The following is a 26,174-nucleotide window of genomic DNA, read 5'->3' as shown; positions in this document are numbered from 1 at the left end:
TGTAACATTACCCTGCCTTTCTTTCCCTGGATAGACTGAGGACATTCTATTTATAATGTCCGATCTGGAGTGGGAGAGCAGTGCAATGCACTGTAAGGAGGTTGTGGGGAGGTGTGTACCTAGCAGCTTACAATAAATGGGATTGCCAAGCAGTCCCAATACCTAGATGTTTAGTTCCGAGAGTTACTGAGGCTTGAACCCTTCTTTCAAATGTAGTATTGTGATTAATAAATTAACTTGGATTTTCTACTGTTAAAATGTTTAACCAGCCAAATGACTCATTTGTAGGGCTTTTAATGGCCAGTAGTTATTACAGCTACATTGCTCCTTCTCATAAAGTATAGCTAAGTGAAACACTGAAACTCTGTTAACACACTGGGGGGGGGGGTATTGCAGCAGTAAGTCTGCCTTCTTTTTGAGCTGGTCTGCAGTTGTGTGAATGATTATGTAGTTGTGCATGCCTTAGTTTCAGTCTTTTGAATTTTGTTTTAGTATTTACACATTTTAAAAGTTAAAATAAATTCCAACACTTATTCATTTAAGTACCATTATTTGAAAAAAAAAGTGGTGTACTTTATTTTTGTAGTCACAGTAGTAGTTTAGTTTTTGTGTAGTTCTGCCACCTTGTGGCTATAATAGTCATAGTTCCCCGATTAAGTAAGCCAACATTAGTGATTTGAGAGAGCCTTTGTGAGACTTTGTTGGTGCCTCAGACGAGGGCTGTTAAAATTTGTACATACAAAAGTTTTAAGTAGTATTGCTGCAGTGCTTTCTCTTTCAAAGATATACTGTTAGGGTGACAAAAAAGAGAAGGGAAAAATGGTACTATTAAGGTGAGTGCCGTACTCATTTTTCTGTATGCTGTAAGCAGCCTTCACTTTTTGATACTTTCTGTAAAAAGGCTTACCTTAATAAATAGGAGTAGAGAATCTTAGGATAAACATAAAAGGGAGAGGCAGTATAAAATGTGCTTTCACTGTAACAAAAGATTATTGCATGCAGCCTGTACTGATTAGTGTTGCTACGCAGTGGAACAACACCTTTGTAGCACAGAGTCTGAACTGGTTACCTTCTCTGACCAATTCCCATCCATGTTGCAGTCTATCCCAAACCTGGTCTCACACACTGTCTTTTTTTTATAAGATATGACATTTTAGTTAATGAGGAGAGCCATTCCTTCAGCCGTGTTATTGTATTTCTCCTTTACACAACCATGTCAAATGCAGTGACATTGTGCAGGCTGCTGTCATTATGTGATTTTTTTTTTCTCCTCCTTTCATCTCATTTGGATCCCTGGTTTGCTTGAATCTAGAGAGGTATGTGTGCCTCTTGAGAGATGAGCAATTGTCCAGAAGTTTTTCTTCTTCCCAAGCCTTGTTTGTAAGTTGGCTATCTCACCTTTTAAATCAGAGTTGCAGTTAAAGTAAGAACTGATGCATTCATTGTTTGGACCATATTGCCATTGAATTTCACAGTATGTTCTTAATATCATCTTGTTAATACAGCCTTTATTGACTAAACTCTTTCTGTTTTAGTGCATTGAATATTAAGGAGCTGAAAATTCTGGAAATACCCGTTCAAGTGGATAATGGAAGGGTGTGTGACCCTCAACATACAGAGCCAGGGCAGACAGTAGTTTCAGGACCCGAATACATTTCCAGCTTGTCTCAGAATGGGACCAATAAAGGGTTTAACAAGCCAAATGGTACTGGAAGTGTTCCACAAGCAATTCCAAGAAGAGGTGAGATGAAAAGCCAGGATGTGGTGCTGTCGCCACAGCAATGCTCAAAGAGTTATGTGGACAGGCATGTGGAGAGCCTAAATCAGGCCAAAGGATTTCGGCGCAGGCACAACTCCTGTAAGTACTATGGAAGGTTGGGAAGATGCTTCTTGTAGGATCGATGACCTAGAGGAAGAAGGGAGAGTCAAACCCTATCAGGATTGTAAATATTCTGCACTGTCTTTCCTGTGTCACTGCACAAGCTTTTAAGCAGAGGTTGTTTCAGCTTACTGACAGCAAAAGATTGGGTACGTTTTCTGCCATCTGTTTCTGGCAGTGTCCCAAGTTGTGTTAACCCCTTGTAGGGTTTCTCATCAAACCAGTGTGCAAGTGCATGCATGCATGCATACTGAAAAGTAGCACACTGTGATGAAATAAAGCTTAAGTATAACTACACAGAAACCTGTGCTGTGTAAAGACAGATGTTAATGTTCAAAGTGAAGAACACAGGTAATAGAGACTTAATATTTTCCAGAACGCTTCATTGTACTTATGATCACTAACTTATTGCAAAAGCAAGCACTTTGTGCATCCTTTAACTTTTAAAAGTGTTGCCAATACCAGAAATTAAGTGCAAGTCATTGACAGGGTTGTCTGGCTCATTTTAATGGTGCCTTTTGGTGGCTGCACGGAACGCAACTAAGCATTGTCTTATTGATTTGTTAGAAAGCCCCCCCCCCCCCCCGTGTCCTCCCTCCAATCAAAAGACCAGGGGACTACACTTTATTAGACAGTTGTAAAGCAGGTTCAGTGTCTTTTCTGCTGACTCAGTGGATGGGTTACTGGATTAGATCAGGTCTGACATTGGCATCTTTTTCAAGCTCCAGGATCCAGGGCTCAGGCCCCTCTCCTATCCATAATTCTAGCCTGTCTCTGCAATACCTCTGATCTCGTTTACTGCTTATTCAATTTGCAGATTATCTGAGGGCTCAGAGCTTGATTGAGAGAAGTGCCTTTCTACAGCCTTTATACAACCTTTGGGGTAGTCCTGAGTATGTATCTGTTGGATCTTCTCTCATTTCTTGTAGTCCTGTCACCCTTTGCTAGGCTAGTGTTTTTTGTAGGTAGTGTTTCTGGGATTTCCTGCTCACCCTTTCTCCCAGTACCTTATGTATACATATATATTTGTGTGCGCGCATGTATGATATATGCATGTGTGTGTGTGTGTGTGTATAGATACACACACAAACGCACACACGTGCGCACGCAACACATGCACGCACATACACACTGTGTGTGTGTACATACGCATACAGATATACATTTATTTATACAATTTAACTGGGGAGAACACTGATCCCAGTGGACCAGTTTCATTTTCTACCCAGAATGTGAACACACAAAGTGTAAAAAAAAAATTGATGCAACAAAAGAATACACTAAAAACAAAGAAATAGTTAAATCATTTTTTTCTGTTGTATATTAAGAAGGTAGTCAACAGAAACTATGTACATTATTTACATTACTTAGAGGAGAAGTTAAGGAAAAGATGCTGTAGTGAAAATGATAGGGAAACTGTATTGTGCGACCTGAAGCAGAGCATTTACAAGCAGCCTGTGCTGTGAAATATTTTCTAAGTTCCCAAAAGGAAGAGCAGTAAGAGAGGTCTTTAAGATGTGTAAAAAAAGTCCCTCCGGAGTTTGGATCCAAGGCTAGATATGGTGTGGTTTAGACAACGGAAGCCTGGTTTTAGGTGCTTGCAGGAGAGCCCCTGATTGAGATATAAGGTTATGTGATGGGAGGCTAAGGGAAAGAGGTGCAGGAGTTTTCAGAAGCCAAAAAACTTCGGAGCCAAGGAGTAGATTGGCTTGTAGCCGAACTGGCAGCCAGTTTGGCTAGTGTAAGACTGAGGATAAGACTTTGGGGAAAGGGTAATGAAGCAGCAGGTGGAGTTGTCTATTGGATGGTGGTAGTTCCTTTTGGAAGCAGATGGTGCAAGAGCTAGGCAGTACTCAAAAGGCTAGAAGAATTCCTTTGCCAATAGCATTTCTTTTTGGACTGAAGAGGAAAGATGCTTGGTTGGGCCAGGAGAGTAGGGAGTTTATCTTTAAAGCTATTTTTCTTTAGTGTGTGTTTAATGTTTGTGACATTTGAATTTTTTTTCTTCGGTGTGGTGGTGGTTTCAATTTAGCCATGAGTGACAAAGCTCCTGATTTAAAAATGTACCGCACGTGGGCACAAGATTCTTGTCCGTCCCCTATGGAACCCCTCATGTCATGTGCATCTTTTTAGTGGTGGCTCATCTTGACGTGAAGTGTGAATCCTTCGACTCTTTCATGGCTAGGGCTGTTATCGATAATAGGATTAAATTGGTCCTCAATGGTCTTCTCCCCACCCCAGAAGTAGAATCGACCACTTCTGGAATTCACTTCTGCTTCCACTTCAACAAAGAAGGTAGGGAAAATGTCAGAAAATTTCTCGAGAGAGAGGCAGGGCAAAGAATGATAAAAAAACAGATGTCTGAAAACAGAGAAAAGGCTTGAAAGAGATCCCTAGACCCACTGGATCCTTCCAGACTCTCTCTGAAAATGCTGAGATAGTCTGATCTAGTGATTTGTACAGGAACCGATTCAGATCTGATCACCTTCTGCTCCATTCTTCAGGAAAGGTCAACTCTCCACTCTTCCAGGCCACACTAAGTGGCCTCCTCCTTCAGGTCCTTTTCGATTATCAGGAAGCCTCTTGGAAGTTAACATCGACAGGGTGACACACAAGTTTCTTGAAGACATCAATCCAGATGGGGGTCATCCTAATGCCTCCCCCATGACCCCCTTGCAAGTATCTTTTTCCAGTCATCCTGTCAGATGGGAACAGCCAGCCTCTATAGGTCTTGGGGGATCTCACCTAGCAAATTCCCCTTCTTATTCAGTGATATCTCTGGAGCCCCCACCAGAGAAGACCATAGGAAACGCACTATGAAGATGAGATATTTGGACTCCCCTTAGGAGTTCCTAACTGAAGATACTGACTTTGAGGAAGGGGAGGGTCCCCACAATCTCCCTTAGAAGAGCGCATCTTTGGAGACCACCTTGAATTGATGAAACAGTGAGGGTAGTTGGTCCGCTGAAGCCCTTTCCCAAGAAGAGTCTGTATTCCTCAAGGCTTTCAGGACTAACCTATCTGACATCCTGAGTTCTCTGCTGCTGGTGAGCTCATTGACCTGGTCTGTCATATGGTGGAGTCAGTTCTGATGAACAAAATACTGGTATCCTCTAGGAATAGGTCATATTGGAGCAAGAGTCCTGCCGTAGACGTCATATTGGTTACTGCAGCCACAAAAAAAGCTCTCCGACGAGAGCACTTCTGTCTGTCTAGCAATCATGGAGCCTAGGGAGCTGGACAGTTTCAGAAAGCAGGCTTACACTTCAACATTTGCTTTTTGCACACTGAGTTATCTAGCCCATATAACTGTCTTCCAGAGTGACTCGATCAAGGAACTTTCCAAGTCTCTCTCAGGTAATTTGCCTGCTAATATACAAAAGACTGTGGAATTGCAACTATCTGCTCTTCATTTGATGTCTAATATGTCCATGCAACAGCTCTGCAATGCAGCTGATGGCACATTGAGAGCGGCAGGCACTGACATTGCTATTCACCTGCAAGCTTTGATGCACCACTGTGAACTTGCAGAGAGCTTCAAAATGTCCTTTTGTCAGTGTTCCCTTCAGTGGTTGCATACTCTTTGGACCTAAGGTTAAAGATACACTCATCAGAAGTGAGCAGAAGGGCAAAACCCGGTCTGCCATGGGCATCCATTTTCCATCCCCCCAAAGGACCTCTTCCCAAAACCATCACGCCAGGGACAGAAGATGCTATTTTTTTCTACGGTTTGCTCTAGGATTACTAGGTCTACTGTTCACACACTTGTTTCTTACTATAAGCTGGATATGCAGTGTAGATCCTATGTATCCTTTCACTCCACCATTCTTCGGAATATCCTTTCACTACAAGATCAGTCTTGAGTATTAGTAGCTTGTGGAATCTGTTGAGTTGGAAGGAAAAGAAGCATCAAATATGAAAGTTGTTTACTTACCATAACACTAGATCTGTGTTGTCTTCATCTGACTCAACCTTCCCTCCCTCTGCCCCCCTTACCCAAATTGTCATCTTGTGGCTTTTACCTGAAAGCATTCAACCTGCTGTAGGACCTTGTCTGATTTTCAGTTCTGAACCATTTCCTGTTTTGTCATAGTTTATCGTACTTCCATTTACTGACCTTTAGGTGGGTGTATAAAGTACAAGCGGGCAAACTCAATCTGAAATACCATAGGAAGTGGAGGGAATTATGGGTAGGAGAATGATCCTGAGCCTTGGATTCAGGAGCTTGGAAAAAGTGCCAGTGTCTGGTCTGATAACTCTTCCTTAGAGGTGGACAGGAGACAGCGTAGGTCTAGCATTATAGTAGCGTCTGTATCACATCATCGCATACGTGAATATCGAATGCTCACATGAGTAAATATTCACATTCTTGAAAATGGTATTTTGGGGGGTATGCCCCCCCCCCCCGCTAAATATATATTCCTACTCTGAGATCGCACTATAGTGAGGAAAGGGCAAAAATCCCGATCTTCACTGTACTGCAAAAAAAATTCATAAACTTCGAGTACGTGAATATTTGCTCTTGTGAACGTTCGATATTCACGTATTCGATGATGTGATATAGACTCTTACCGTAAGTACATAACTTTCACTTTTCTGCCAAACTATTTAACAGCTTGGCAGATAATTAAATACTGCATTAAGCACCTGCTACAGAACTGTATGCAATTAAGGCATGCTTCCATAATGACGCTGGTGCATACTGATTGACATGCTAATTGATAGAGATGCCCAGTTTCCAGTATTAGCATTTTTAAAAGTTAAAACGTGTTAAAGGCATAGAGAGTAGACATACGAAAACATTGTTTTTTATACATGTGTTCATCACTTTGAACTTAAGTGCAGAATGATTAATGTTGAATGGTGTCAGATATTTATGGATTAATCATTTAGGTACAAGGTTTGTAGGCCTGCTATATAAATCCACTTTTAATGCTTCCTACTTATTACAGATCATCTTTTGATGGAGTTGTGTGCATATAAGGTAATCTGGTAAGCATTCTTGCAGGTAGTTGATTCAGCTAAAATGAGATATGCAAGTTGTGGTAGTTGCACAAATTTCAAAAATTGTTAATGTAAAGGGAAGTACCTGTTCTATCACCAAAGTGCATTCGCCCTGAAACTGACTAATGAACCAGGGATGCAGGTAGTGCTGCATTCTACATGATGGAGGGCTTTGCCTCCCATAAGAAATTAACATGCTAGCATAATTTATTTATCTGTCCTTTGATAATTTTCTTTTATTGAAACCCTGTTCTCTGAATTGTTTTTTTGTGTAATAGGCAGAAACCAGTATTCTGTATCCTGAGCTTATGCTGTGATATTCTGTGTTTGTACAATGGAGCTACTTTTGATGTCTTGCTCTCCTTCTATGCAGACATTTACATGCCTTTTTTTGTGCAGTGTTGTACATCTTTCGTAATGTGCCCCTTTTTCTAGAGTCCATACTAGTTTTTTTTTTTTTTTTTTTTTTTCTCTACAAAATTTTGCCTGTGCATATTGGTGGTTTTGATTACAGCCTGATGGCATCTTAGCTTTATGTTAATGTTGTATTGTTAAAACTTTTTCATATTCCTTTATTGATCTCTCTCAACGTTTCATTTGCAAAGTTTTGTTGTAAATAGTATTTTGCATTATCCAAGTATAAGGGCTTCTCTGTGAACTAGGTAGATTGCCAGTTGTCTGAAACAATAATAGTAATTTCTAATCTCAGTGTGTGCACTAAAAATGCATTGTCCTGAGGTACAGGTTCAGAGTATGCAGCTGTATCCATTCCAGACAGCTTATAAACAAAGGGATCGTTTCTAGAATGAAGGAAGTCGGTCCACCTTTACTGAGCTCCTCATTAGGCCAATCATTGAGAATAACTGCCCCATTAGCATGCATCTGTTTAGACACCTACAGCAACTGGAATGCCCACAGAGGTACCATGTCCTACATGGACCGACTCAAAGCCTTGTCACTATACTCTGTATCCCACAGACTGCTAAGTCATGTAAGTTTTAGTGAGGCTTGCTGCCAGGTGAACTGTCTGACATACAATACATCATCCAACCCAATACTGATGCATTTACTGCCCATCAGCAAGTCAGATGTCATCCAAATAACCTGTTCTACAGCATTAATAGGTACATCTCACAGAGGACATTGCTGCTTTGGAACATAATTCCCATCTATGTAAAGCAAAGCTCATCCCTGTCCATATTCAAGTGCAACTCGAATCTGTGGATGGGAAACAGAAATTTTGCCCTATGATTACACCTCGTAATACTAATGAGCGGAGGCAGCTTCTAGATGCTTTATCCTATGTGTGGGTCCTTTCAAATTATGTATGGTATGATCCCAGTTATTCTCACTGGGGGTCATATATAATTGAAGACCATGGGATGTGTGAGGCCCATTTCTAATTAAATGGGATATGTTTAATTCAAGCATCAAAAAGGAAATTGTTTAGCCTTAAAATAGCCAGCAAGGGCCCACTAGCCTAGTACTTATGAAGCTGTGGATATGGGAGACTTTGCATACCAGAACAATAGATGTGATAGTACTTTTTACATTTTGCTGTAGACTTTAACAGCTTATTTTCTGGTTTGATGCTAGCAGATTGTGCCTTTTGGTAGTGTTAAATTGCAAGGAAGCAAGTGGTGGTGATTTTAGGCTGTTCTAGAATGTGGGAAATGAGCATCTGCCTTTTGTTACGTTTCCTTCCATTTTTTTTTTTCAAGTAAAAGGAAGATCCTTACTTTTTACGTCCCTTCCTACAGCAGGAAAGATACCTTGAGCAGCAGGTACATGTTTTAGCTTGAAAGTTTTATCAATTTGGCAAGACCCTGTCCCATTTAAAGTATACTAGTCTTTCTTAACCTTTAGCAAGGAATATGAAGAACAAGGGTTGCTTCTATTTACACTTCTTGTCTAAACACATGATACAGTGGAATGACTTAAAATCCCTTGATTTTAGAACAGTCCAGCCACCTGCTTAAGTGAACTAAATTCTGAGAAGTCGAAGCAATCCTACAGAATAACGAGTTCCAGGACCGAGTGTAGAAAAGGGCCCCTCTGTGACACCTGTGGGCCTTGTAGCTGTTTATCTATGCTTAAATAAAGTCAGGGTTATGACTTTGTCCGGGCATGTGTGTTCACACAGAGCAAAGCTGCTGCATCACTTTTTAATTTCTCCAAATCTTTTGAGTTTCTAATACTGTGATAGGAATGGACTCCATTCCCAAGTCAAAGTATGATTAAATTTCATGAAATTAGTATTATTTCACTCCTGGATGTTAGCCAAAAGTGCTCTTCGCAGCACCCGCAGCGTGTCCAGTAGTGACGACTCCTACAATTTGTATGGAGTTGCATGTATTGGTAGCATGTCTATATATGATTGTAAACTTTTTTTATAAGACCCGTTGCTCCTACTACTGTTGGAACTATTTGGGTATCTTTCTTCCACATTGCTCTCGTTTCTGCTTGCAAATCTCTGTCTGTACGCAGGGCACTGTAGTCACTGGGTGTGGCTGTTTCAGTGATAAATGCTGTGTTTGTCTTCTTTTCTTGGACCACTATATCCAGTTTTCTATTATCTATCTTTTGAACTGTTGATAGTGGTTGATCCCATGTGATGTAGACTTGATAATTTTCTATGGTGCTTTGTGGCTTATATTTCTAGTGTTTTTCAGCCACTCCGATACCATTATGTTTGCACAATCTCCAGTGTAGCAGTCTTGCCACGTTATTATGCCTTTCAGTCCTTCTGCCATTAGTATGTCACAGCCAGCAACTAGGTGTGCGACTGTTTCCATTTCGGTTTTACAAAACCTACATTTGTCTGTTTTTCTACCACATGTTCAATGGACTTTGTAAACCAGTGTGTATGTAGCCCAATATCTTGGGCTGCCAATATTAACCTTTCATCTCTTGTCTTTAATTCACCTCTCCTTAACCATTCTTGTGTTCATTCCTGATCAACATGAGGTTCTTCATAGGATTATAAGAGGTTACTAGGCTATTGGCCCTGAGGCCTTATAAATCTAGCCAAGACTTTAGCCCATGTTTGGACAAATCAGCACCCGATGTGCCTGTCCAGCAAGGACACTGGTGGAATCCCAAGGGTATATTTTATGTTTCCCATCCAATTTTCCAGGTTGAGCTTAAAAAGGGGTAAAGAGGTACTCTGCTTGATGTGGAGAGCTTAAAAAGGGGTAAAGAGGTACTCTGCTTGATGTGGAGAGGGAGTCTGTTTATAGACGGAGGAGTTTCTGGGAGACCAATCTGTCTTGCCAGCAAGTCTTGTTGATGTCGCAGACCAGGTTGAGGCCGCGTATGTCGGTTACTTAAGTGGAGCTTGACTTGCGGATATGCAGCAGTCCCAGCAAGGTGGGGTCTGTGATCGCTTTGTATGCCAGACAGAGGTCACCTCTGAGGAGTCTGTATGAAACGGAGTAGAGGGATAGGACATTTAGCCTATCTATGTATGGTAGATGTTTGAGACCCTGGATTCACTTGGTGTGGAACCTCTCTGGTCTCTCCAGCTGCTGCATGTGCTTTGCGAGTTACATGCTGAAAGGGGTAGTGTACTCAATAATGGGCCGTGTAAGGGAAGAGTACAGGGATGTTATGACCCCCTTGTCCCTGGATGAGATACCCTTACTTATAAGGTGGGCCATGTAGAAGGCTTTCCGTACAACAGAAGCAACATGGTGGTCAAAAGTCAGGTTGCTTTCAACCTGGGTGCCCAAATCTCTCACGGCTGATTACTTGATTAGGACGTTGTTTTTAATGATATTTCTGGGGACGTCACTCTCCTCAAAGGGGATGGTGATGCATTTTTTAGTATTCCGCTTGAGGCCATGTTTCTGGCACCAGCCATTTTGTCTGAGTGAGACCCTCTTGGAGGATGTCCACATCACTAGGGGAATTGATGACAGCACCCAGCTTGTGGTCATCTGCAAACTTGGTCAGTCCTAGCCCACTGGTTTTGGCCTGCACCTCAGAAACGTATATCCCAAATAACAGAGGCCCCAAGACCGAACCCTGGGATACGCGACTTGTTACAGGTCTACTGCTTGAGGTGGTTTCCCCTATTTTGACTACGTGAGTTCCATCAGTGAGGCAGTTTGCTACCCATCTGGTAACATATGGACTGATGCCTAGTTGAGAAAGTTTATCTATTATGCCCAAGTGGGGAATAGTGTCAAAGGCTTTGGTCAGGTCAAGGTAGACTGTGTGCACAGTCTTCCCCTCGTCCATGGCTTTGGAGACTGTCTCAAAGAAGTCGACCAAATTTAGCAAACATAATCACCCCTTGACGAAGCCAAACTGTGTGGGCTTAATTGTTTGGAGGTTGCCAATGTCCTTGTTAATGAGGTCCATGATCTGTTCCATGGCCTTGCAAATCGGGCTAGTTAGGCTGATGGGTCTATAATTTCCCGGATTGGTGGACACTCCATTTTTGTAGAAAGGCAAGATGGTGGCTGTCCCCCACTCAGCTGGGACGAAGCCAGTACTCTGGCTTTGGCTCAATAGGGTGCTTAATGGTGCTGCAAGTTCTTGCCTGGGTTCATGTAGGATGCAGCCTGGGATGTTATCTGGTCCCATGGAGGCTGTATTTTTTTGCCTTTGAGAGAGCAGCGACAACCTTTTCCCTAGGTATAAGGGGAAGGGGCAGGTACTGGGAATGTCCTGATTTACTGATGGGGGGGCAGAGGGTTCGCTGAATCTGTCAGCCAGTAAGTTTGCTATATCTACAGCATTTGTATGTGTGGTGTCCTTGACCACCAGTTCTAAACAGATCTGGGCGTTTCCTTTGATGTTGCGGACATATGTGAAGAAGGCCTTATGATTGTCTCTAGTACATGTGGCCAATTTGGACTCTGTTTGCTTTGGAGGATTTCAGTAATGCTCTTATTTGCTTCTTGAGGCTATTGCAGATGTCCACCAGACAGGTTTACTCTTCCTTGCGGAGGATGATTTAGTCCTTTCAGGTATTCCTGATTCCATGCATCTTTTTTAATACTCGTATAGTGCTTTGATGTAGTTTTGGATATTGGTACCAGTTCCTACAGAGGCGAGGGGGCTGTGAAGCTGTTTATACCATCCCTCAGGCGGTTGTAATCAGCTTTGGCGAAGTTTTTGTCTGATCCTAGGTAGAGGGGGGTTGGGGGAGATGATGACTTTGAAGTGACTGCCTTGTGGTTGGATCTTACCAGGGAGGATGATACTATAAGGATGTTGTAGTGGTTACTCATGTTGGTTAATACCAAGTCCAAGATATTAGCTGTTGTGGAGTATCGACTAGCTGTTCCAAGGCAGTTGCATTGACAAAATCAAGGAACCTCTGAGCATTTGTGTTCTGGCATGAGTAGTTGTTCCAGTCGGTTTGTGAAGTTAGTCACCCAGGATTAGGGTAAAGGGTCGAATCTTGATAGATTCAAACCGGTCCAAATAGGAAGATTGGGCATCTTGAGTCAGATTTGGGGGCTGGTAGCTAGCTATGATTTGAATAGGGGTCTTGTCAATGGTTAACTGCACCTGGAGTGTCTCCTCTGTGTCATACTGTTTGACCAGCATGGAGGTGTGTGTCTTTAATGTGTATTGAAACTCCACTTCCTTTGGCTTTACTGCCCACAGTTTGGGGTCTGAATGTATGATAAGATGAGTAACCAGGTAAGGCTGGGGTGATCTCCGTAGGTTTCTGTGACAGTACAAATGTCGGCATTTTTCAGGGTTAGGAATGCTTGCAATGAGTGCAATTTCACATTTAGACTCCTAGTTCAGCAGCATGACCTTTAATTTGTGTGTTGTTGAAATTTTTATGTTGGTTGTTTTAACCTAATCACTTTTCCTAAAAAAGGCACTAAGGGAGGCAAGAGCCTTTGTCTGAAGCCCAGGTGAGACAAATGCAGGCCGTTTCTGGCAAAGCATTGTGGTCTGTCAATCATATCTTCCCAGGCAGTCAGGTACTGGATCCCCCTAGAATGAAACTAGAAACTAAGCCAATTGTTAAAGACCATCATTTTCTGTTTGTATTGAAGCATCATTCTGGGTGACAGCAGAATGCTGCTTTAAGGCTAGGGACATAACTGCCTGGGACACACAATCGGCGAGCTCAATCATGTCTCTCTTCATATAGTCCAGAGAGGTACATATCAAGTAATTCACGCCAACATGGACTATGACAGTCATAACAGTACCTGTTGTTGAGAGGCTTGAGTGCGTATGTGATGCGGCAGATTCTGGTACCTGACAGACAACTAACAGTGACTTTCTCCTTATCCAGCCTGGTGAGAGGCACGTCTGCATGTGCCACAGGAGTCTCCTATGAGTAATATGTTGGGTTTGTGGTGAAGCTTTAGTGGCTGTGCGGCACAGGTGTGTGGACTATGTTTGATATGTGGTGTGGAAGGCTGTGGAGATTGCATGTGTTTTTGCCTCTGAGGTCGCCTTTCAGCATGTTTATGTGGAGGACCTCCGCATGTGTAGGTGTGTGTTATGTAGGTGTGGGTGGTGTTTGAGGTGTAGTGATTGTGTTGACAACCTTTTCGGTACCAGATATACTGGCTTAAGGGGGAGAGAGCTTGGAGTCTAGGTTCCTAATGTAATTGCATCTCTCACAAATTGTGATGGTCTTCGTGTTTTACTGTTGCAGTCATTACATTTGGTTAATCTGCTGGCAGATTGCCCTCAGTCTGCCTGATTAACAAAGTCTTGGGTCCTGCATCGGTTGCTTTCCCTTCTTCCATGATGTCAGGTTGTCAGGGGTATAAAACATGCAGCCGACACCATTACATCAGACTTTCTTGCAGCATGGTGCCCGAAGCAGAAGCAGTTTGCAAGTGCTGGTCGGCCGACTCCTGAAAATTTCGTTTTCGAGTTTCAGAACCGAAGTCTTCACCTAAAAGCTAAGTACCCCATTGGGGAAACTTTTTCTTGCTCCTTACCAATGTCAGTAAAAGTTAATTGCATTACTTGTGGGAAGGAAATACCTCATAAGGATTTTCATTTGTACTGTATTCCTTTCCTAGGCCCTGACCGCAGACCCTGAAACCATTTCTTAGGGCCCCAAGGGCATTAAGACCTCTACTGCTAAAAACCCTACCCCTTCTGATAGAGATTCCAGGGTGCTGGATAGATGGGGTAAGAAGGTTTACACTTCTGCAACCTTGGCAATCGGGGCTTTAAACTGTCAATTTCATATGCTTAAATATCAGCAGCATATCATGGGACTGCTTAAACAGAAAATGATAATTTCTGACTGTGTGGACACTAAAGATTTACAGGATTTATTGCATTCAGCTGAACAGGTTGAAAAACATACTTTGCAATGTGGTTTTGATTCTTTGGAGGCCTCTTGCAGGGCTGCTGTAACTGGTCTGTGCTAAGAAGGCATGCTTGGCTCAAAGAGCAAACTCTGCCTGATCATGTTAAAGCAAAATTGTTGGATGCTCCTTTACAACAGGACCGTCTCTTTGGTAATAAGGCTGAAGACGTTTTAAAAAAGATGGAAGATAAAGCTAAATCTATGCAAACTGTGAAAGATTTCTTACAAGTGCAACTTCCAAGATTTAGTAGGCACTGGCCTACTAAGAACTGGTCCTTTCCAGTTCCTTCTAGAGCCACTCGGGTCAAACCCAGACATTCCAAAGACTCCAGTTTTCAGTCACAATGGACTTTTAGAACAAAACAATGGGGTGCCTCCTCCTCCAAATCTGGAAACAGCAAGGCACCTCCCTATGGTAAACAGTCTCAATGACTTCCCTCTACACTTACCAAGCACTTACCTTTTAGCCACCTCTTTGGGGGCAAAACTGGCACTTCATGCAAGAAACTGGCAACTTATAACCCAGGACAAATAGGTTTTAAGTATAGTATCCCAGGGATACAGATTTCATTTCCACACGTTGCCAATCCCAAACGGATTGCCAGACCTGCCCCCAAATCAGTGGGCAGAGGCCCAGAAACAAGTACCTGTACATTTCTGGGCATTCCAAAATTCAAGATGCTGACTCTTCAACAGTTACTTCCTATACTAGGCAAAGATGCCTGGTTGGTAACTCTAGACCTAAAAGAGGCTTACCTGCATATCCCAATCAGGGAATCTTGCAGAAGACACCTCCGCTTCAAAGCTGGCTACTTGCATTACCAGTTCTCTGCACTGCACTTCGGCTTATCTACTGCGCCCAGGGTCTTCATAAAGTGCCTGGCTCCAGTAATTGCATTTTGCAGGCAAAGAAATATTCAAATATATCCATACCTGGACAATTGTCTAATTCAGGCAGAAAAGGACATTCTTCTAAAACATCTGTCATTTGTAAAAAGGGTTCTAACTTGTCTAGGGTACACCATAAACGAAAATAAATCACATCTGGTACCCTCTCAAAAAATTACATTCCTGGGTGCAAGCTTGAATACAGCTGCGCAGATGGCTTACCTTAATCCAGAAAAGCAAATTCATTTGGTAACTTATTTCAAACAGGTGGCCACAAAAACCCTGCTATCTGCAAGACAAATTCTGCAAGCCTTGGGGTTCATGGCCTCCTGCATTCTCCTAATTCCATATGCAAGACTGCATATTAACTTCAGTGGTACTTAAAAAGTTTATGGAGTCAACATTGTCACAGCCTGGAAACAATGATTCCTATCATACCTTGCCTGCAACTAGAGTTCCTATGGTGGGCAAAGGCCTGCCACCAAAACAAGGGACTGCCATTCACCCCACCCCCTGCTGCCCAAACCCTAACTACAGACTCATCAGACTGTGCTTGAGGGGCTCATCTGGCAGGGAAGTGCATTCAGGGCAAATGGAGCCCAAATCAAATGCACCTTCATATCAATCAGAAAGAGATGCTAGCTGTACAGAATGCACTGACAGCCTTCAAGGACTACCTTCATCCAGGACATTTAATGATAAAGACAGACAACACCACAGTTATGTGGTACATAAACAAGCAGAGGGGTACACACTCCTACCCCATTTGCAGACTAGCCATGGCATTGTGGAACATGGGCCTTGCCCTACCAAATACAACTACAAGCTCAATTCCTACCAGGAAAGTTAAATACTCTGGCAGACAAACTAAGCAGAAATCTCATGGGCCCACACGCATGGAAACTGGATCCATGAATTTTCAACATGTTGACATGCAAATGGGGGAGCCCAGACATAGTTCTGGGGTAAGGCAAAAAGATCCATGAGTTGGACAAATTCTGCACAAGAACTCATCACAAAAAGGCCTGGAAAGTGGATGCTCTGTCATTCAGCTGGAAAAACCTATCAGTCTATGCTTTTCCCCCTCTGCCTCTGCTCTCCAAAGTTCTACTAAAAGTCAAACAGGACAAACCAAAAATTATTCTGATTGCTCCAGACTGGCCTCGCCAACACTGGTACCCACTCCTGCGCAATGTGTCACACCTTCCACTGTGGCACCTGCCTCAGACTCCTTACTTACGGTCTCAGCAGAACAACCAAATTCTGCACACTCGACTCCAAACTTTGAATCTTGCAGCGTGGCTAATCACCTAAATTCATCCTTAGCATACCTCAGCAAACCTGTGATGGATGTCATTTTGGAGGCAAGAAGGCCTAATACTAGAAAATCTTATGCTGACAAATGGAAAAGATTCTGTGCCTGGAATCAGTCACAAGGAATAAGCACAGCAGTGCCCAATATTCCTCAGATTTTACAATACTTAACTGAGATGCTTCACAAGGGCCTGTCCTTTTCTTCCATAAAAATCCATGCCTCAGCCATTTCAGCTCACTACAACACAGAACCTCCCCTCTTCTCTCGTCCTCTGCTAAAGCAGTATCTCAGAGGGGCCAAAAACTTAAGACCACCCAGAAGAGCTCCAACCCCTGCCTGGGACCTCAATTTTGTATTTGAAAAACTCACTCTCCCTCCTTTCGAGCCAGCTGCTACTGCAGATTTAAAATTTCTCTCCTGGAAAACAGCTTTCCTTTTAGCAGTCACTTCGGCTAGAAGGATTTCTCAATTACAGGCTCTTATGGCAGTGGAGCCTTTCATTATTTTTCATGCGGACAAGGTGTCTCTCGGGACCAATCCATCCTTCATGCCTAAGGTGGTATCCAGTGTGGCTCTTAATCAGACCATTCATTTGCCAACTTTCTTTCCCAATCCACAGAACAAGGGGGAGCGGATTCTGCATTCATTGGATGTACACAGACAACTTAGATTTTACTTAAACAGGACAAAATATCTAAACAACTACTGGTGGCATTTGCTGCAGGGGCAGAGGGAAAGGCTATTTCAAAGCAGACCATTTCCAAATGGATAAGCCATTGTATTTGTTTCTGCTATGTGCATCATGGTAAAACTATCCCCCAGGGGATCAGATCTCATTCCACCAGGGCCACATCTACTTCTACAATCTTTCTCAGAGGTGTTCTAACCAGAGACATTCTAGAAGCTGCTACCTGGAGCTCAGTTCATACGTTCACCAAACATTACCATTTACCTTTCTTCTCTAAATCCAAAGCTGGCTTTGCCACTGCTGTCCTGCAGGGCCTTATAGCTGGTCCTAATGTTGTGCAAGTCCATCCTCCCAACCATAGCTTTGGGAAACTACCCAAATGTAATGAATGAAACAGTGAAACCCGAAGAACATAGTACAGTTGTGTACACTTAACCATAAATGTAGATGTTCGAGTGTATTCACTGTTGCAGTCCTGGTTACCCTCCCTCCAGCCCCCTGTTTTTCTCTTACTATACCTCTACCTTCTTTTACTATGCTTAAAAGCCTTTTTGGTGTATTTGCATATATATATATATGGGCACATCTGGGGCAAGAAAAACTGATGTAATGGCATCGGTTGCATGTTTTGTACCCCTGACGACCTGACGTCATGGAAGAAGGGACAGCAACCGATGCTGGACCCAAGACTTTGTTAATCAGGCCGACTGAGGGCAACCTGCCAGCAGATTACCCAAATGTAATGACTGCAACAGTGAATACACTCTAACATCTACATTTATGGTAAGTGTACACAACTGTACTTTCCTAGGTGGTAGTAGTAGATGGTTTTCCGTGTACATGAGGCAGTTGCTACACTGTCTCAGGATGCTCATATCAACCAGACTGGCAGGAGAAACTGAAGGAAATTGTCCATCCATATTTGTCAGAATCTGAGGGAGAAAAACCAGGGAGAGCTAAGGGGTGGGCCAAAAACCCAAGTGCTTAAACCAAAAACTAAGAACTTAGAATAACACTTAATTTAGATGGGCTATAAACAAGTAGTAATAATACAACAGAAAAGATGCAGTTGAACACTTTAGAGAACAGGCAGCAGGTAGCAGGAAAAAGCAAAGCAAGCTGAAGTAACAGAGTAGTAGGAAGAAACAGAAATTAGAAAAATATAAGCATCTGAATACATTTTTTTATTTATAAAGTAAAAAAGGGAGAGAGCAGGGACAGAAGATTATTCAAGGCTAAGGCACTAAGGGGTTTGGCCTTCCCAAATCTCTGTATTAGAATGAGTTAGAGATGGGACTGGGAGGTGTGACCAAGATCAGATTTACATTAGGGGCAGGCAACTGCAAAAGCCACCAACTTTAAGAACACACCAGCAATAGGGTGGGAAGGTGGGAGAAAAAAAGATCTCAAGTAGTTAACTTCATTTGGTCTGCAACCTGTGGGATACGGATCCAACCTCGGATCCAAGCTGGCAACTTTACAAAGCTTACATCCAAGCTCCTAGCTCCTCCCCTTACCCATAATCCCCTGCCAACCCTGACTGACCTCAGATCTAGTTTGCCGCGCTTCTGGTCAGCAGCTAGGTTTTGAGCTCCTGGTTTTAGGGTCTTCACAGAGTTGAGAAGTTTTAAAACTTTGTTTTCTTTTACCTTTTAGTGTACGAGTGTGTTGTTAGGTTTCCCTTTGGTGTAATACTCGTAGTTGAACTTTTTTTAGTTAATTTACCCTCCCCTTCGCTGGTGCGTAGTTCTGTGTGTAGTGTGTTTGGGGCCTAGCGAGTGTGTTTTCTTATGTCTGAGGCCCCAAAGCCAATCTTTTCTAAGTGCACCAAGTGTGGACATAAGCTCTCCCCGGCGGATGGCCACACTCAGTGCGTCCGGTGCCTTGGGGTTGAACACCTTTCCTCTGGATGCACTATCTGTGCGGCGTTCAACCCCAGGGCACTGAAGGACCGGAGGTCTAAGCTGATCCTGGCGGGACTTTTGCCCCCGGATTCGGCTTCGGCCTCCGGTACTTCTGTGGCCTCCTCCCAGGCTTCGGCTGCAGCCACTCCTGCCTCCCTCCCCCCGGCCGGGACTCAATCTCCCGCTTCGGCGCCGGAGGAGAGGGAGGTCAGGAGAGAAAAACTGAGGGAGAAGCACCACAAGCGGCGGGCCGAGGCCTCTGCTTCAGGCCCCCCCTGCTAAGCGGGCTTCTCCCTCTATTGTTTCCAGGTCTCCTTCTCGGCTCTGGTCTCCATGCTTCAAACCGGGACCCGAGGAGGAGACCCGATCTCCGTCGAGGTAATCGAGGTGGCACTCCCGGCCAGCCTCGGTGGCCTCGTCGAGATCAACTCGTAGCCTTTCTGAAGCTGATTTGGACCGGGTGATGCGAAGGTTCATCCGGGCCCAAATGCAGATGGGAGTGCTCCTGCCCCCCCCCCCGGGGGGGAGCTCAACACCCTTCTTTGCCCCGATAGCTCCTTCTCCGACCCGCTTCCCGGGTTCGGAGCGCTCTGAGCCGGGCAGCGTTGGAGCTGGGGGTGGGTTGGTGCCGACAGTATCTGGTACTTCGGCTCCAACTTTCCCTTCGAGTTTTCCAGATCCGTCCTTGTCGGATCCGAGCTCTTGGAGCCGTGCTCTGAGCTTCGGATCCGAGGGGTTTGGTGTGTCTTCGGCTCCGTCCAGGTTGGAGCACACTGGCCCTTTGGATCCGATGGTCTCGGCGCCGGCTCCGATCCATCCATCGGATCCGAGTGAGGGTCGGCTCTCGGATCCTAGAGAGAGTGGCTCTCCCTCGGCCTTCGATGTGGTGGAGAGGGCTCTGTTGAGTGCATCCAGGCCCCCGCTCCCTGCTACAGCTCCATCCCGCACTCACTCTCGTTTGGGCAGGGCTTCCGTCGCCGGCCACAGGGACAGCCTGCTTTGACGTCTCAGGTCGTTCCCCTGAAACAAGACGTTGCTGGTGAGTCGTCCTCGGACAGTCCCCCTGAGGATGTTCCTCACAAGTGGAAGTGTAAGAGGAGGCACGTGGACTCCCCCGAGTCCTTGACAGAAGACACGGATTTGGATGAGGGGGAAGGCTCCCCAAGGTCACCCCCCCGAGGATGTCTCCTTTGGAGACATCATGGAAATGCTTAGGATAAGAGGGGGGTGGTCTGCTCCCAAGGCTTCCTTGGATGAATCCGTGTTCCTGGAGGCGTTCGAAGCAGGCCCATCTACCTCTTGGGTGTCCCCTCCGGCCGACCCCTTAGTGGACCTTATCACCACTAGGGCGTGGAAGGAGCCGGACACTGTGGAGCCAGTCCCCAAACGTCCCGACGGGATCCTGAGCCCTCCAGCAGAGAAATCCCATTGGAGCAAGGGACCCCCCGTAGATGCCATGTTGGTGGCGGCAGCCACCAAGAGGGAGCTAGCCCAAGAGTCCCTCGGTCCATCCCCTGAACAAGGAGTCTCACTCGATGGATTGTCTCGGGAAGCGGGTCTTTAGTTCAGCGACCTTCTCTGTAAAGTCCCTGAACTACATGGCACATCATTCGACTGCAGCGAGACCTTATCAAAGAGTACGCTGCATCGCCCCCGGAGTCCATGTCGGGGGAGGACAACCAGTTGTACTCCACTCGCATGGCCACTCTTAGTTCTATATCCAACACCTCTATGCGGCTTTTATCCCATGCTACAGAGGGGGCCGCTAGAGCCAGCGGAGCAGGCCTAGTTATGAGGCGCCAGGCCTGGCTCCGACATTGTGATTTCGCAGAACCCTTCAAGGCATCCTTTGCGAATGCCCCCTTCGATGGTTCTGCCCTATTTGGCAAGACAGTTCGCGAGACCTTGGTCCAGAGCGAAAAGGACGGGAAGACGTTGTCTGCCGTCGGAGTCCGCTTCTCTGCACCCCAGAGGTCCTTCTCCAAGAACCAAAAGGGACAGAAGAAGATGTGGTTCTGGAAGTTGCAACAATCTCAGTCTGCTCCGGACTCCCAGTCCTTCCGCGGCAGAGGAGGACAGGGTGGACGCCACCCTAGAGGCAGAGGGGGCCCAAAGAACTTTGGGTCCAGAGAAACCTTCTCTGATTGGCCCATGCAGCAACCCTGAAGGGTTGCCCAACTGCTCCACTCTGGAGGCAGTCAGGGGGCGTTTCTCGAAGCACCTGGCAGCTTGGGAGTCCATTACAACAGACCGCTGGGTGCTTCGTATCATATCCAGAGGATACAGAATTCCCTTTTCCTACATTCCCGACACCCCCGGACACCTCCCCGATGTTCCACCCAATCAGAGGGAGGCAGCGGCTGCGGAAATTCGGCTGCTTTTAGGAAAAGGAGCCATCCAACACGTTCCACCAGGCCAGTCCGGATCGGGTTACTACTCCAGGTTCTTTTTGGTGCCAAAAAAGACGGGGGACCTAAGGCCTATCCTCTATCTTTCCCTACTAAATTTGTCAGTAACCAGAGAAAAGTTCCGGATGGTCACTCTTCAATCTATTCTCCCCCTCTTGCGGGAGAACGATTGGATGTGCTCCATAGACCTCAAGGACGCGTACTACCACATACTAATGGACGAATGGTCCAGGAGGTTTCTCCGCTTCCAGCTAGGAGCCAGTCATTATCAATTCAGGGTCCTCCCCTTTGGTCTTACCTCAGCCCCCAGGGTGTTCACCAAGGTATTAGCAGCGATAGCGGCCCACCTGAGACTCCAGTGAATGCAGGACTTCCCGTACCTGGACGACTGGCTCCTCACCACCCCGACAAGGCATCTACTATGCTTAGCCAGGGACTACTTTCTCAACCTTGCTCCACAACTAGGGATCACCATAAACTCAAACAAGTCCTCTCTCACCCCGACTCAGGTGATAGACTTTATTGGGGCCAGACTGGACACTAACAGGCAACTAGCCTTTTTAACTTACGACCGGTTACACACTTTGAGGGCACATGTGCGGGCCATCTTTCAATCTTCAAAACCTCCAGCGGGATTGGTTCTGAGGGCCCTGGGGTCCATGGCAGCCGCTATAAACCTCCTTCCCATGGCGCATCTGAACATGAGGATTTTACAGTGGACTCTCCAAGTCCAATGGTCCCTTCTTCACTACCCCTTGAGTCACCCCATTTCTCTCAGCAGGGCCTACAAGAGGGCTCTTGTTTGGTGGCTTCAATCGCCGGACCTCCAGGCGGGATGCCCCTTTGCCACGGCCCCCTCTCTCGCCACGGTGACCACGGACGCCTCTCGTCGGGTGGGGGGCATTATTCGAGCAGGACGGTCCAAGGCACGTGGAACGATTCGGAGACCTTATTGCACATGTTCTAGAGATGAGGGCAGTGCTGTTGTCGTTGCAATCACTTCAGAGCCTTCTCCCTGTAGAAACAATTGCAGTCCAAACAGACAGTATGTCTGTGGTATGGTATATCAACAAACAAGGGGGAACCAGGTCATACCCACTCTGTCAAGAAGCCATGAGAGTGTGGGAATGGGCGATCTCCACCAACCGCTTTCTCATTGCAACGCACATTCCGGAATGGACCAACATCCTAGCAGACAGACTGAGTCACAACATCCTTTCACCTTACGAGTGGTCCCTCAATCCTCGAGTAGCGAGTCGAATTTTTGCCATTTGGGGGCAGCCCTGTTGCGATCTCTTCGCATCTCCCTCAAACACGAAATGCAGCAATTACTTCGCTCTCATCCCCCCCTGCCGGGGAAGCCCCGAGGGACGCCTTGGTGCATGCTTGGCCACCCGGTCTTCTCTATGCCTACCCTCCTCTTCCCCTCATGCTGAAACTTCTTCAGAAAGCCAGTCGGTTGGGGAGCAGGATGATCCTCATTGCCCCATTCTGGCCTCGCCAAGCTTGGTTCCCTTACCTCTGGTCTCATCGAGTGAATCCGCCCTGGATTCTAGATCCCCTTCCAGATCTAATCTCCCACCCCCAGGGGCTCCCACTTCCCAACCTGGCCAGCCTCAAGCTTACGGCTTGGCTGCTCCAGTTCCACTTGTAGCTAGGACTCTGTATCTCTTCTCCAGTTAAAACTATCCTAGTAGCAGCGCACAAGCCCTCTACTAGGCAAGTCTATGGTAGTAAGTGGAAGCGTTTCTCTGTCTGGGCAGAACACCATAATTTGGACCCTTTTACAGCCCCCTTGCATGCGGTGCTGGACTTTCTTTCAGGTCTTTTTAATGATGGAGGTAGCTGTTCTACGGTTAAGGTTCAGTTGGCAGCTATCTCTCATTGCCATGTATATATATTGCATATATAACCTTAATAAATAATAGCAAACCTGAAGCCCTAGGGCTTATAATAGATGGGTTTGAGAACACCAACAGAAAGGTGGTCAAGCAGAAATGACCCAGGTCAATCTTGAAGAGACTCACTTCATCTAGTTATGACACCTCAGGTGATGAGTCCCCATCAGGTGTGGACCCAGATACACAGCACAACCCAGATTCCCCTGTATCCAAAAGAAGCAACACACGGGCCCCTTTAGGTGTAGACAAAAAGAGGGCAGGGAGGAAATGCTCTAAAGGTAGACAGTATGGAGGGACTATTGAAACTAATGATTCAGAAATAACTAGCAAGATTACTGTGTTGAATATTTCTTCCACTTTTGTCACAAACTCGGATACAAGTTTTGAATAAAGGGCGTAATTTCATTCCTGTTTTTTTTTTGTCTCTGAAGATACTCTTGCACAGGACATCATCTCTTTTTTTTTATAGATTACTCAATTTAAGGTTATACTTTCAATAAACTTCCAATCCTGATTGTCAGGATGTATTCAAATATCACAAATCCAATTTTACACCCCCAATGCATCACAATGTTCATGTGTTCCAGACTGGCATTCTCAAAGATTTACATTTTCATTCGAGGGAATTCCGAGCAAACTTTAATAATCTCTCAAAGATCGAAATTCCGGCCATACGGGAATTGAAGAGTAATCATAATCTGGTTATACTACCTGCTGACAAAGGTGGGACAGTGTTGGTTATGGAATGGACACAATACAATACAGAAGCTGACAGACAACTAAATGATGGGCGATATTATACATGCATGCCATTGGACCCAACATTTAGGTTTAAGAAACAAATTGACCAATTTTTATTGTCTGCCAAGGATGAGGGGATTATTACTAATACCACTCTTTACCATCTGACTGTGTCTGAGCCCATGAGCCAGTACATCTACTTCCTCCCCAAAATACATAAAAGATCACCACCATCCACCAGGTAGGCCCATTGTTTCGGGCAGCGGTTCTATCACCGAGCCACACTCACAATTCCTTATGAAACACCTACAACCACTACTGAAATGGACTTGAATAAACGCACCCAACTAAATAAAATAAAAATAGATTCCCAACTGCACGTAGGATAATTTTTGTCTAATTTTTCTCTCAAATTTATTAAAAACTAACACCAAATATAAGCGCTTTCATCTCGCAATGAGATTTCATCAGATACAACTATAACAGTGCTACATCTACTATATATAATGTCTTAATGACCTTAATTAATCAATTATGCATTTTTTAAAAAACTTTTTAAAGCAATAGTATCACCTAACTTTTTCTAAAATACACATAAATATCATTTTATGCCATAAGCTTTGTATACAATATAATACAATACTAAAAAAAATATATATATATTTTTCAATTATATATCAAACATATGTTTATAAGTATTTTGAATAAAAATGGACAGATATTTCTCCCTTTAAAGATATTAAAAACTAACATGTAATAAATTGATAATAGATTTATAAAAAATTATAAAAAATCTATGATAGGGTAAAACATAATATTGTTGAAGGATAAAGGAAATATGCAAAACATGTTATAACAAATATATTAAACTTTAGCTGCTTTTTCGACAAGTGTGGGCTTAATACTGATGTACTCATTAAGACCTGGGGGGTAATTGGCCTTAAGTCTCAGTTGCCATCTTAATTCCCTATTTAATAATAAATTCTTTAAATCCCCCCCCCCCCATTATTATTTTTAACCAAATCAATAATGCCGAATTTAAAACTACTAAAAGATGGACAGGAAACCGAATGTTTGTATAGGACACTAGTATCTTTTTTAATTCTAATGTCATAAAAATGTTCATATATTCTATCTTTTAGTGCTCTTTCGGTTTTTCCTATGTAAAATGATGAACAGTGTGTGCACATAGCCATGTATACCAACATTCTACTATAGCAATTACCTTTACAAAATTTAACAACACTGTCCAAACCATTGTTCAATTTTACAGATTCTTCCTTGAAAATGTGTGAACATTGTGCACATCTACCACAGGAACTAGTTGCCTTTTTACAATTCACATTCTTATCAGCTATTTCAAAACATCTTTTCACTACTGAAATGGGTTTGGTCCCGAATTCAGGATACCACAGACTTTCTGCAAGTTATCTCTGAGATGCAGTTGGAACCAGATTGGCTATTGTGTACCTTGGACGTCTCCGCATTATACACCAACATTCCTCATTGGGCAGGCTCGGAAGCATTCGAGTATTGGCTTTATAAGTCAGAAATGTATCAACCAGGGTTTAATACCTTTTTGATCTGCCTTGCGGAACACGTTCTAACCAAGAACATATTCTATTATCAAAATAAATGTTACCTGCAGGTCCAGGGCACGGCCATGGGGGCTTCTTTTGCCCCTATTTATGCTGACCTCTTTATGACCCATCTTGAGGAACAACTAATTTATGATGACACACACAGCATTTGCTTAGAGGAGATTGATATGTGGAGATGATGTCTAGATGATTGCTGGCTAGTATGGAGATCAGATGCAGAATCTTATTAAATTTGTGGGGTACCTCAACAAAAACAAATGGGACATACATTTTACAGCTACTTACATCATCAATAGGATTACCTTTTTGGATGTCCTGATTACCAGGAATAATGATCATACCTTGGAATCTGAGGTTTATTGCAAATACCTCCAGTACAACTCCCTTCTTCATGCCTCCAGCTTACATCCACCTCACATTTGCAGGAACATTCCCAAATCACAGTTCCTGCGGATGAAGAATATGATCACACAATGCCACTTACGAACAATATAAGGAGGACCTAACCATCAGATTTAAGGATATGGATTACA

General features: G+C 44.2%; 2 protein-coding genes across 5 annotated transcripts in view; both read left to right on the top strand.

Annotated features, from left to right (window-relative positions):
• Positions 1-26,174, top strand: part of CLK3 (CDC like kinase 3) — a 1,797,083-nt gene that overhangs the window by 968,708 nt on the left and 802,201 nt on the right. The gene's annotated exons all lie outside the window — the stretch shown is intronic.
• The window catches only part of EDC3 (enhancer of mRNA decapping 3), an 886,050-nt gene that overhangs the window by 114,022 nt on the left and 745,854 nt on the right, over positions 1-26,174 (top strand). The window contains exon 3 of one of the 2 annotated variants that reach the window (XM_044077200.1): positions 1,536-1,741. In XM_044077200.1, coding sequence (XP_043933135.1) covers positions 1,536-1,741 — 206 coding nt within the window. Of the gene's footprint in view, positions 1-1,535; positions 1,859-26,174 lie in introns of both variants that reach the window. The other variant, XM_044077198.1, reaches the window with a different exon arrangement.

Source organism: Protopterus annectens, chromosome 7.part0 (assembly GCF_019279795.1).
Source record: "Protopterus annectens isolate FY-2018-M chromosome 7.part0, PAN1.0, whole genome shotgun sequence".
Lineage (NCBI taxonomy): Eukaryota > Metazoa > Chordata > Ceratodontiformes > Protopteridae > Protopterus > Protopterus annectens.
The sequence above is the reverse complement of the archived record's forward strand: the minus strand, read 5'-3'. Positions and strand labels throughout refer to the sequence as shown.